At 33.6% G+C, this 14,513-nt stretch overlaps 1 protein-coding gene across 3 annotated transcripts in view; it reads right to left on the bottom strand.

The window, feature by feature from the left end:
• Positions 1-14,513, bottom strand: part of LOC106459540 — a 110,048-nt gene that overhangs the window by 85,079 nt on the left and 10,456 nt on the right. For all 3 annotated transcript variants that reach the window (XM_022386050.1, XM_013919164.2, XM_022386051.1), the window contains exons 2-3: positions 13,183-13,350; positions 7,932-8,043 (exon numbers count right to left, since the gene is read on the bottom strand). In XM_022386050.1, the coding sequence (XP_022241758.1) occupies positions 7,932-8,043; positions 13,183-13,297 (227 nt within the window). In that variant the 5' untranslated portion in view covers positions 13,298-13,350. The remainder of the gene's footprint in view (positions 1-7,931; positions 8,044-13,182; positions 13,351-14,513) is intronic.

Genomic DNA, 14,513 nt, shown 5'->3' with positions numbered 1-14,513 from the left:
TTAGTAACCTGACATCTGAATGATGGTAGCAAGGGATGTGCCAATGTGGCAGTTCACATCAAACCAAACCCAATCTGACTGGAACCCCACTGCACATCAGCAGCCGAAGATAGAGGAACTCTCTGAGGTGGAGCACTAGAGGGAGAACCTTCAACTCAAACAACATCATTCTCCAGATTGAAACACATGTATAAAAACAACATCAACCTACAGGACCCACTGCACAGAGGTGGAAAATATGAGCCAAAACTTTGAAAATTGAGTTAGGATGAGAAATCACAACAAACACATGTGAAGATTTACGCTGATTGGTCCAGCTCTAATCCAAATCCACTCAATGGGAACCAGCATCCAGGTGATGGTAAGACAAGGGATCCCAATCTGAGAGGTAAACTGCAATATGATTGATCAACTCCAAACCAACATCATCTCCTTGGACAGGACCGTATAGCACTGGAGTGCAATGTGAACTTCCAGATACCACTGCATGGAAGTGGATTGCCCATAGAAGTCACATGCAACCACACCCTCCGGATAGTTACAGAAGTGTGGTGCAACAACAACCCTTGGAGCCCACCATATTTATTAGTAGACTTGTGCAACATCATCCCCTCAGGCAGGACCATAGAGCACTGCAGCAAATCGTGACCTTCCAGGTACCACCACATGGAAGTGAATTGCTTCTATAAATGATATACAACCACATCCTCTGGATAGTCACAAAAGCCGAGTACAAAATCAACCCTCGGAGCCCACCATACAAAGATGGAGCACCTGAATGAAGGACCAACATCATCTATACCAGCAGAACATCACCACCCAACTCTCAACTGAATGGATGTTGTGTATTTATTTATTAGTGTTAGGTCACATTCAGAAGAAAACCTCCATGGTCCACCACCCCAGTGGCTAGGAACTGGAAAGTGGCAATAACTCCCATACTCCAGAAGAAGAAGAACAAGGAGGGATAAAGTGCAGTGGAAAGTTCGGAGGAATGCTAACACCGGAGGCAGTGCAATGGGTTACTACAAAAACCCTATATTGAAAAATAGACCACTTCTGATTTATTCAATTGATGGGATAGCAGAAATGGGCAGCTATCCCCATCTGCTTTACTCATGTAAGTCCATGGATTAGTACAATCCCAAACAGGCATATTAATGAAGCAAATATATCATGAAGAAAATCTGATAGTGATCTTGTGGAACACCCCATCTCAACAGTGTGTGTTATTTGCCATGGTAATATTGTATTTTATGATAATATCATGGCTGTACAGTGCAAATTTGTGATATTTTATGTATACCTGGACAGGCAACGCTCTGTACAGAGTGGCAACATGATGATAAAAAAGGGACATGAGCCCCTGAAAGAAAAAAATGTATATACAAAAAAGATAATTTATCCAGACACGGTTTCACTGAAGTTTGAAGGATGACAACAGGTGAAAAACGGTACCCTGATGAGGCAGAAACAGCCACCCAAAGTAAATAGTGAGAGATGATCATATTAGTAGTAGTGCACATGCCCGCTTGAAGAATTTCCTCCAGTGAATGACAAAAGTAAGACACCAGGAAAAAGGTAAGGTGCTGATCTGATATGACAACACTTGGAACAGATTTCGAGAAGACGGAGACAAGGAGGAATAAGCCAGTGAAATTATAAGCCGACCCCACTGGTAAGTATTCAAGGAGAAAGGTCATGAACAAAGGAATGTTGCCAAAGAATGAAAAGGTGGGAACAAGAAACATGAACAGAAGCCATGAGAGTAATATAAAAACAAAGAACACATATGGGATATAGAATCCTATGCAGATCAGATCGAAAATAAAGATGGGAGATGGAAGGAAAGATCAATCCGGATAAGACAGAACATATGTGAAATGGTACAGAGTGCATGAAATGTTGATGGCAAATATATCAGCCCAACAACACCTACAGGCTAATAGGAGTAGGAAGTAGGTCATAAGGGACAAATGAAACAAAGAACAGGAGGATAAAGGTTCAAACGGAAGTAGAATAAGGCAGTGAAAAACCATAGCAACATTCAAAACCGGAAGAACCACTTAACAAGGAAGTCTATGAATCCAGAAGAAATGCAACAAAAGGGAGAAGGGAGGGAAGTAAACACAAAATGGTAATGGGAAAAATGGAAGGTGTGGGATAAGACTGGTCGATATCCAACAATGGAAGAGACCAAAGTTTCACAATTGAACAGGTGAGTAAATTTGTAACAATAGGAACAATGGGTCGAGAAGGGGAAAACCCTGTCTCAAAGACCAATGGTGGAAGATGTTTCATTTATGTTAATAAACCCCAAATGAGGAAGGACCAATGGAATGAGCTAAAAAGGAAGTGACATGCTCAGAAAATCTGGATATCCTCACCAAGGACCTGATAAATGCCAGGCATGAAGACGTAGGATAGAAAGGGAAGGAAGAAATATTGGTGACTGAGGTTGACTTAGAAGGGATGAAGTTAGAGGAAGAGGCAAGGGCAGGTAGTATGGAGTTAAAGTAGTCAAGGAAACCATATCTGTTTAGGCCAGTAAAGAGCAATCAGAAGAACCTGACATGGAGTGGCATGGATGATCGAAATCACTTGGGAAAGAAGATGGATTGGAGGATAAATATAAAGGTATCAATCAGTCCAATCCAGGCTTAATGCATCAACAGCTAGAGATTGTGGATGAGGAACCAGAGACCAAAAATGAGGTAACTTGGAATTGAGGAAAGTGGCAAATTCATCCAGCTCTGTGAGCATAGCAACTGGAAAATATGATGATTGAGGGACCACTCCATGGGATAAATTTTGTCCAGTCTGGGCTCCAAAAAAATTAGATCCAAAGTTTGACTTCAAAAGGAATGAGAACAGGTGAGTTTGAGTGGGTAGCAAAAAACAGTTACTAACATGCAGAAAATATGACAATATGAACCATGATGCCACACAGTTTAAGTTTACTTCCTGTGCAATGTTGTCTTTATTTTTCTAGCAAAAGCATATCTAAAACTGCCAATAATAAAAAGTTATGAATGCCTGGATGGAAAAGTAAAAGAAACAGTAAATGATATAATTATAAATGAAAGATGAAAATGATGTTAACCCAGGAACTTTTTGCGGCCATTGTGTATATTATAGCATAGGCCTGCAAAGTATAGGCTACTGTATAGGGATGCACAGATAGTAAAATCTGGCCGAATACCTGGTCTGGATACTCAGTCACTGCTTCGGCTGGGGCCGAGTGTCAACTGGGATCGAGTATTCCTGTCGTACTTCACCACCAAAAACAAAATAACAACATACACAAAAATTAGAAACAAAAACAAAATTGACATTTATTACATTTAACCGAATAATCACCAACGGAATATTCAAGTTTTACTTTCAACTTTCAGTGCCTAGCCCCAAGTTCTCAAATCCTAACCCTAATCCCCCCCCCCTCTACCACAGAAATCCACTTCTCAAGCCATGCCTGTTATTAACCCCTATTGTTCTCTGAATCCCCAATTTTTAGCAGGCAGTCAGTCTTTCTTTGCTTGGAACACGTTTTATTTTAACTAAACCAATTACTGACTGTAACTTTCAGTACCGTGTTAGTTGTAACAAAGATTAGGGCTTTGATGCTTGACTTTGACACTCGGCTGCAACCAAATATTACCGGGTATCGCACATACCTGGGTGAGGCCAAATATCTGGCCGGGTACCTGTGCATCCCTACTGCTATATGTATTCTCACTATTCTACATGAGGTATTGAAACAAATTCAAACAAACAAACCTCCATTTTTTTATTCTTCTCCAATAAGAAATGAGCACTGATTTAATGGTCATGAAAATAATATCAAAGTATAAAGCTTCCAATTGTTTCTTCAATTGAATACTATTAACTTATTAATATTGGTAAATGGTAACAAAACACAGTAATTTTTAACTGTTCACTTTGGCTAACTGTCATTACACAATATCTGCTCAGTACAGGCAATATTTATACATGACAACAACATTTTTTTAGGTTGTATGTACATACATTTACGTACACCCATTACGAGGTTCTACAGCCACCTGTCATTATAACACACATTGAAAGATTACAAGATTGCTGAGTGCACCTGCGCTATCAGAAAATTTAGCACAATTAATGGGCAGAGGTTACCTCAAATATTTCAATGACAAAACTTTGATAATACCCCATTAAGATTCATGTGTGAGTTTCTCACTTAAATTGTAGTGAAGTGAAACAAAAACTCCATGGTAATGATCATCACATCTTAATACTTTGAAATATGATGACCAACAGCCAGCTACAGTTGAAACATGTTAAACTAGTTATACAAAAATGTAGAAACTTTTGGAAGATCATATTCATATTGATATAATAATTTACAGTATTTACTATTACAAATCACACTGTTATCAGGTTTGAAAGTTTCTTATGAGTGATAGGCCTCATTTTTGTCCTAGAATGTAGATTGCACCACGCTACAAAATGGCAGTAACCACGAACAGACTGCATGTAGTGAATCAGCCAATAATCAGTTAATAAAGAAAACTTTAAAAATGGACTATTCAAAATTTGCTGCTTACTTAATTGATTCTTTGTCTCCTATATTCATTATTTTCAATGGAAGAGGTAAAAGTTAGTATGGTATAAGTAAATTTTAAGAGTATAATGAACGGTTGATTAACTTGATTTATAAGGTACTCAATGATTGTTGTACACTGTTAAGCTTAAAGATGAATGACTTACTAATTAATGTCACTGGCCTGCCACTATAATTTAATCTTAGACTCTATCACTATGATTGCTTCCATTTTCGTCTTTACTCTCTGTGTCGTGACTTTTTTTTTTGCTTGTTTCTGATTTTTCTTTACTGTTTTCTTTTAAAATAATTGTTTGTCTGCAGCTCTGTTTACATTACTTTGACTTAAACTTTGCATAATTTTTTTTTTAAAGAACCATGTAATAAATTTACAATCGGGTAACAGTTGTGACAGGTAGGTTTCTGGTTGACAAGTAAAACACTACTCTGAACTACTCTTCATAATTTTTGGTTTTCTGAAATGTGTCTTTGAAAGCTACAAAAATTAATGTCTTTTCTTTCCATTTGAAAGAATAAACGAGGCTTAGCACAGGAACCTTTATTATATTAATCTTGATAATATTGTAAACTTCAATAAATTCACCTCTTAGTTTTTGTTTTTTGAGAAAAAAAGGTTAGTTAAGAAATCTAACTTATTTTTGTAAGATAATCTATTATCCCTGGAACCATATTACTAATTTCTCTTGAGCCATTTCCAATAAATCAATAGCCTTTCTTGAATAAGAAAACCAAAACTGTACACAGTATTTGAAGTGAAACCTATCCAATGATTTGTATAATTATCTTTTTTGACTTATAATCAATATATCTATAAATACAACATACAATTATATTAGTTTTAATATGCTGCAATGTTGTGTTTATTTTTTATTTAGTTCATTTATTTAATGATTAAAAACTTTATGGGCTAACAGAAATAATGTGATACAGTATCCTTATAATACTGCTGTTATTGCACTTTCTTACTATTCTAAAAATATTTGTTTTTTTCCAAAACTGTGACAAAAAAATAATAAAACAAAAAATTAAAAAGTCCACTGTTAATTTTCTGAAAGTTATTTTTTTTTGTGCTCTAACATATTAATCTAGTTTTCAATAATAGTAGAGCAAGCTCTTCTCTTAAGGAATGTGAATGTTAATAAATGAAGCCTCCAGTCTCACCAAAAGTCAATGTAAAAAAAAATATATATTGTTTAAATTTGAAACTAACATATATTCTGTTCATTAATTAGTAGTGAAGCAGATTATTAAAACATTGCAACAAAGGAATACACACTAAAAAGATAACTTATAAAAATGGTATAGAATCTTGATTTTAACATGAATCATAATAAACATTTATCTATAGCCATAATTCTAGATCCTTGTTTTGAGACTTCCTTTGACTTCTCACTAGAAACAGAAGTTAACATAAAAATGTATGTACTGGAGGAGATTAAGAATAATTCAAAAATTTTGATATCTGACTCACAAATAGCTGAGACTTTTACCACTTAAGTGACACTCAAGACCATCAAGAAATATTTTATTCATCAGTACTCAGATTGCAATCATATGTTATATTAACTTTCATATTTACATACTTCTCTGTTTTGTAAACAATGAAGGTCATCATACATACTTGTATGCACACAATGTATTAAATACTTCAATGAAAACATAAAACATATCTTATTATTTGAAACATATTTTCAGAAGCATAGTATCACCAACATCCAATATCAGTTACTGATTAATTGTAAAACTGTAATTACTTGTACAAATTACTCTTTCAATATTTACTACAGCCCTCAACAAATCCCAGGTGCCAGGTCACCATGGTGACTAAAAATTTCCTCGTTGGGCGTAGTATTTTTTCCCATTTTATTCGTGCATAGGGCTGTGCTAAATAAAACTTTGCTTCCAGGATTTGAATGGCAGATTCAGCACTTCATGTATTTGTTTCTAGGATTTTAATGCCAGATTCAGCACTTCAAAGTTATTAATTTTGTGCCATTTTGTTTTTCTCTTTCTCTCAATTTAATCAACCAGTGCATGTTTAGACTCAGACGAGGCAATCAAAGGCAATTAGTTCCAGCAATACTATCATTAGCATACACTTGTTGCTGTGAAAGTAAACACACATTGATGCCTCAGTTATCTGTGCTGGTCTGGGGAAAGCAAAAGGTCACAGATAACAGAAACAGCTGATAATTGAGGTACTTGTGTATCTCACTAGTTAGCCCATTGTTTAATCTAAATAACGTTTTTCAATATATTTAAGTTCCTTGTTTTAAAGTTAAAATCTTTTTACTGTCATTTAATCACATTATCAGGAAAAATGATAAAAATCTTCATAATCATAAACCCAAGTGTCTGTCTGTCAGTCAGACAGTCAAGCTCGATTTCATGCTCGGTTACATGAGTCCAATTCCACTTTTTCTCCTATAATACTTAATCTTTTGATTGCCCGTTTCTGTTGTAGTTGAAATTAATCGCTAACGTAGGTGTAAACAGCTCCTTAATTTTGGCACATTTTCTGCTATAGACATAGAAGTGCATTTACACCCTTATTAACCCCTGTGAAAAGCAAGTCAAAAAATAATGTAAATCTATGCTTAGGAATTATTACGATAAAACCTTTCTTAACACAGACTGAAGATACCAATTACCTGCAGGGAAGAAGACAATGTGTAACTGGACAACATTCCACACAACCTGAACGTGCATCTGTAGTTACAGGACGCTCGCCATGCAGCATAGAACAGTGGACGACAACATAAGTTGAGTGAAATTTTTAAGAAATCTTAATGTGTATTTTCTGTGTCTTTGTATACTATGTTTTTAATCACCATTCAAACAAAGTTAACCAAGCTACAAATATTTTGTATTCCTATCTTAATAGCTGAAAATAAAAGAGGCAAGGCTAGGTTTGAACTGGCCAACTTACAAGTTGAACTCACACCAGATCCTGCACACGAAAACCCCAGATATCATTTAACACCTGAATTTTTGCAAACAAAATTAAGTTCTGAGCAACAATGTCTCCAAAACATGTAAATTAATGTCTAGAATTGTAATGGCACAATTATTTTGAGAAATTTTTGGGAAAAGAAAAAAAAACCAGGATAATCAAAGATTGTGGATAATCGAGGCACTAGTTTAGCCTCAATTTCCTGGTAGTTTCCCGGTATTGAAGTTAGGTTAGGCACACCTGGCTCCTGAGATTTTGGGCTGGGTCCTAGATCTGAAAATATTTGTCAAGGCCTGATTTACTAACTTAGTTCAATAAGTAAAAAACAAAAATATAATTTCCTGTTAAATGAAAGACTGAAAGTTGGATGTATTTTACCAGTTGATGAAGGTACTTTTCCCTGCTGAGTGATTTCCAATCAACATGACAATAATTTTTTTACGTGGAGCCAAGAGGTTAAGACCCACATTGCTGGCCACCTTCACTAAACCTAACAAAAAAAGTTAAACTGTTAAGCTGGAAATTCACTCAAACTGGAAAGTCCTGTAATATTAACTCTTAAGGAATTTTGTGGTTTATGAAATACACTTACATCAACAGTTGTACAACACAAGTCATTCAAAAATGTATAATTCAAGTAAAGTGAGAAACATATACATGAATACAGTGCTTAATTTAAAATGGAAAATTAAAAATATAGGATTTACCATCCCTATTACAATAATTTAGACAACAAATTAAACAAGTTATGAAAATCTGATACATGTTTAACTTAAGAGATTCCAGACATCAGAATTGGGGAATATTTGTTTTGCTATAAAAATACTGTAACATAACATGCAGAAATATTATATTTTAAGTTAAAAAAAACTACTTTTTTAATAATTACAAAGTGATGTTAAACAGAACTAAAAACCCTTACCTAAATAGTTCTTAAACCCCCATCTTCCTCCTGATGTGGTTTATTGGTACTTTCAGGTTATATCTTAGTAATAAGGGTAAATGCCTTCCCACAACTGGCTGCAGGCAGGCAGTAGGAGTTGAGACATTGTGGGTTCAAATACTCAACTCCTAAACCTTAACTGATTTTCCATAGTTACTGGCTAGTTTCACATCAGCATTGGGATCTTGTCTGATAGATGGAATATCAGACAAGATCCCAATGCTGATGTGCTATGGCTACAGAAATTATCCGTTATGACTTAATGATAACAATGAGGACTGTCAATGAAAAAATAATTTTAGATGCTTTAGTTTCATTGTAGTGTTTTTGATTTGTGTGCATGTGTGTCTATTATATATACAAAATTAATCGGGCCCTAAAAACATTCTACATATTAAGTAATGCACCTAGATGGTTTGGATTATTGCTACAAGATTTCTCAAGCTTAACTTGACTGACTGCAGGTTTCCGCTTTTGATATTCCAATAAAAATCCATATAGATACACTACAGTTTCTAAAGGTAAAGTATATACTTTATACAGGTATAGTACCTTGTAAAAGTATTCATCCCCCTACCAATAATGTCACATTTTAACAAAATACAAATAATGTAAAAAAAGTTTTAATGAACTTGTTTATATTCAAAACTCAAATGACCAAATTTAACATTGTTATTTGTGAAGGAAGTTGAATACCAGCAAAACTTGCAAAGAAAATATATAAATTGAAATTTGCTGATTGTATAAATATTCAGTCCCCTAAGTCAGTACTTGGTGGAAGCACCTTTAGCAGCAGTTACTACTGTGAGTCTTTTTTGGATAGGTCTCTACCAGCTTTGCACAATGGGATGGTGTTATTTTTGCCCATTCTTCCTGACAAAATTGCTCCAATTCTGACAAGTTTGTTGGGGATCATTGATGCACTGCAATATTCAAGTCTCACCATAAGTTTTCTATTGGATTCAAGTCAGGAGTTTGACTGGGCCACTCCAGGATATTCACTTTCTTCTTTTGAAACCATTCCAGTGTGGTTTTAGCCTTGTGCTTCGGCTCATTGTCCTGATGAAATGTGAATTTTCGACCCTGCTGATGAAAAGCATCCCCATAACCATGTTTGACAGTTGGGATGGTGTTGACTGGGTGATGTGCAGTGTTGGACTTGTGCCAGACATAACACTTTGAATTTAGACCAAAGAGTTCAATTTTTGTCTCATCTGACCACAAAATCTTCTGCTACATGTTTGCAGTATCATTTACATGCTTTGCTGCAAACTGCATACGAGATTTAAGATGATTCTTTTTCAGGCATGGCTTCTTTTTGCCACACTCCCATACGGGACAGCTTTGAGTAGTGACCGAGATATTGTTGATGTATGAACACTAACTCCAATCTCAGACATGGAACTCTACAAATCTTTAGAAGTCCCTGTTGGCTTCACAGTGGCATTCCTAACCAGTTTTCTGCTTGCCCAGCTGCTCAGTTTGGAAGGGTGGTCTGATCTGGGTAGTGATTGGGTGGTATGAAGCACATTCCACTTCTTTAATGATGGACTTCATTATATTCAAAAGGGATAAGTGACTGAAATTTTCTTGTAACCATCTCCTGATTAGAGCTTCTCTAACAGTTTATCTCTGACTTGTTTGGAAAGTTCCTTCATCTTCATGGTTGGTGTGTTCTATCACTATGTGAGTTGTGGCTTGAACAGATGCATATACTCTGAAGTCAAGTTAAACAACTTTGATTACACAGACAGAGACCATTACACTAATTTTATGGCCTTTCAAACTAATCTTTTGCACCTGAACTGATTTACGGTTGCTGTAGCAAAGGGGTTGAATATTTATGCAATTGAGAATATTCAAATTTTTTTGGAAAATCTAACTTACTTACATAATTTCAGCATTTTTTTAGCTTTCTCAGTTTGGAGTAGATTATGTAGATTCTAAATATAAAGTTCCATTTGGAAGTTTCATGATTTCAAGCTGAGACGGCAACAAAATGTGGAAACTTTGCAGGGGGGGGTGAATACTTTTGCAAGGCACTGTATAACATAAAAAGTAAACAACCAAGAGTATTAAAAAATTATGAATTTTAAAATGAAGTAGGGATCCTACAAAAAGTAATGAAACAAGAGTTAAGTAGGGATTGAAAGTCCTTTTAAAATCTGTACAACTAGTATCACTTTAGTTGTTTGTGTACTTTTTATTGCAATTCTACAAATAACCAACGATCCCTACTTTCCGTTAAAATTTTAATTTTTTTTATTTATGTATTTATCCTGGGTAGAAAAGGGTCATTCATTCATTCATATTGGTTTAGTTGTGATATACACTCACTATGTGAGTATATATTTATTTATTGACAGCACAATTATTAATTTTTTATATATTTTTTTTTATCACACCTTATGGTGTACAACTTAGAGCTGAATCTGAATGATACATCATGAGCTCATTAGCTTTAAATCAAAGAAATCCTTTTTTACTTTTCCATACTTTGTAGTTTGCCAATTTCAATTTTCATCTTCTCATTATAATAAATAATATATAATAACATTATCTTTTACTCATTTGATAAAAGTATGTCAGGATATTATTCTGAGACATGGTGTACCACATATGAAAAATAAAAAAGATCTTATAATTGTAGCAGTCCAAGATATATGAGTAGCAATGAGTTAGTTCACTCAAGTGTTATTGATTGTAACTCCAAATTACTATCAAAGGATGCTAACATTATTCAGTTTATTGAATTACCAAAAATTTAGTTTCATAACAGTCCAACATGCAGTTTATAACTATTGCAACAAGCCACTACTTGTACAACTGAGACATTTTTTTAAATAGAAATTTACATTTGTGATCAACTTACTATTTTTTAACATGTTACAATGTTTTTACAGATAATCAATCTTTGTACAATTGTACCAATATTCAGAATATTTTATAAAAAACTAATCAGGACACAAGAACATACATTTTTTAACTTGAACATTTCCGCACTCAGCAACACACTAGAGCCACACATCTGAATGGAATGTAATAGAAAACCATACTATAATATACATCATTTTATATGTTCTAATACACAAACACCAAAGTGACATTTACCAAATAACAATGAGAACAATTATATATCTGGTTGCTTAAAATTTCAGAACCATATAACTGATGTTCTTGGGATGTGCGAGTCAAATGCAAGTTCTACTGATGTTACAGCCAGTTTTAGACCAAAGTTTAGATAATTTCATAAATTCACCCAACTAGTGAAGCCTCTTTCTAATGGCACAACAGACAGTTAATTTGGATGAAATGTTTATTCACCACTATATCAGTAGACTTTCAAATTTAAACTCCACCTTTCAGCTAAGTTTTTGAGGCTTAATTTGCTCTGTCCACAATTCTAGCACTAATGTCACATCAAATAAAACCAAAACAAAAATGACAACCATTTAAAAGAAAAGAGACAACAGAGGGCCAATCCACTAAGAAATGCTTTAATGTTGGAAGTTTTGAATGATACTATCCTCTCAATTGCATGTTTTTCTTATACATCTTTTCATTTTATTAGATATACTCCCAGCTGTCACAAAACACTCTAATGTTCTTACAACTGTATCTATCGAAACATTGAGTTTTTGAGCAATCTACCATTAAGTGTCATATTATTATGTAAACCAAAAAGTTGTGCTAATATTTTGCTGCTTAATTCTAAATTATTTTTCTTATTTATCCCAGTTTTAACTAGCCTGAAAATTGCAAAGTCTTTGGATAATGTTGGCACTTCATTGGTCATCCAATGCTATTCAATATTGAATAGCAATATTGCTGGTGACATAAAACAAGTGTGAAAAATAAATGCTTCATATGAAGCCATGTATTATTGTTAAAGGTCACTCAATCCATTAATGATGCCAGTAATTGATGTTGTTGTAAGCTTTATTTACAATGTTTTAACTTAGATGTTTGCTTGAGAGTGTAAGATGTTATGTTTAGTATACATCCAAATACAGTGAAGTGGTGAATTAATGGGTAATGAATGAGGAATTAAAGACTTAAAGAAAAGTTATTCAGTAATGAGAAAGTGATTCAGTTCAGTGTAAGAAAAGTTATTCAATATTAGAAATGAGAGTTATTACATTCTGTCATTAAGTTTAGTTGTAAGTTATGTGTAGGTACCATTAGTCTTGAAATTCCTGTTATTTATGAAATTAGCCTGTAATAAACATTAAGGAAAACAAGCTAATTTATTATTATAAGATTGGCTAGACTGGGTATTATTTCTATAAAATACCCAAAAAGAACTCGCCCAACAATAGAACACATTATAAAAATATTACAATTATATCTTATAATGATTATGATGTGAATAACTGTTTTTATTGTAAATACAAAACAATATATGGATATAACACACAGAGTCAAAGCAAAAAACACTATTAATGTTTTATCAACAATGGTTCCATTATTGTAAGTTTCTGTAGCAAAGTTGGTCTATTTTTTTCTTATTATTATTGGAGTCATTTTTATGACTGGTACTGTAAATTTAAGATATTTAGAAATTATGTGACCAAAGCAAAGAAAATTTTCATTAAGACAACTATACATCCAGTTATATATACATATTTACACATATTTTATCCTCATATGTCTTTACCCATGGAGAAAAGTGTAAAATGATCTTACCATTTTCTGGATCAACATATAGATTGTGGCATTCTCTCAGAATTCGCTCATTAACAGACAAAGTAGCTAAATCAACTGGATTGAGAGCTCTTCTTTGCTTCATTCTTCCTGACATTTCTTTATACTGAACAGTTGATATATTTCCTTATACCTATATGACTGAGTAATCTGTATTAAAAGAAAAAGTTATAAGCCACATGTTCTCCTAATTCATTCAATTTGGCAGCTAACTGTCTGTTTGCATACTCAGATGAGCCTAATTTTGTTAAACCTCTCACATGAAAAGTTAAAATACAAATGGATTTTAAGAAACATTTTGATTTTAATAAGATATCTAATATTTTATCCAAGACAAGTTACAAGACTTTTAATAATATATAAATAATTTTAGTGTTAAAATGATACAAGTTTTATTAGTAAAACCATGTCAAATATCTTCAAAAAATATCCAAATATTATTTTAATGTCACATATATTTCAAAATTATATGGGCTAAGTATGTACAATCTCTTCAAATCAATTTAGTAGCTTTGATACCATTTAGACAAGGTAAAAAACTACTGCACTGTCCTTAAAAAGAGTTGTAACGAAGGTATTATTCCATAAGGCCTCTATTTAAAAACACCCTGTACAATTTACACTAAAAGACCACACAAACCAGCTGCAAGCAAAACAGTTCATCATCATTTAAAAATTATTACTCAACTGCCCCATTATATTGATTTTCTCAATATCTGGTTTAATGAAAGTCAACTCAGCTGATTGAGTGAATATAACAACATGTGATTCTACAATTACAAAAATACATGAAAACACCAAAAAACAACAAGTAAAAAAATTTTAGGGACTACTTACTGAAGAAAAGTTTCAACAACAAACAAAACTTACCTTCAATGATGATGATGCAACATTACTCCTAAAATACTCCAACATTTCACACCATAACAGACATTCAAGAAGTTGCAAACAAACTAAAACTATGAATTAAGTGGAAATTAAATAATTATTTTCCAAAACTAAAAATATAAACCTAAGCCAAATCTATCTAACGATGAAAAGTGAGCCCTAGTTATAAACAGACCCAAATATTGTAATATTACCATCTGACAAAGGAAGTGTCGCTGCAGTTGCTGATACAAAAGATTATGACATCAAAATGTTTACCCTATTAAATGAACCTTGCTATAAAAGGTTACCGTGGATCTGATAACAAGCCCGGAGAACAAATTGAATAATCTATTCTAAAATCTGAAACAAACAAGAGAAATTTACTAAACACTATATAACAAACTTGCCAGATCAATATAGATTTACAGTGCACTCAAAACACA

The sequence above is a fragment of the Limulus polyphemus genome, unplaced genomic scaffold, assembly GCF_000517525.1.
Source record: "Limulus polyphemus unplaced genomic scaffold, Limulus_polyphemus-2.1.2 Scaffold624, whole genome shotgun sequence".
NCBI classification, from domain to species: domain Eukaryota; kingdom Metazoa; phylum Arthropoda; class Merostomata; order Xiphosura; family Limulidae; genus Limulus; species Limulus polyphemus.
The sequence above is the reverse complement of the archived record's forward strand: the minus strand, read 5'-3'. Positions and strand labels throughout refer to the sequence as shown.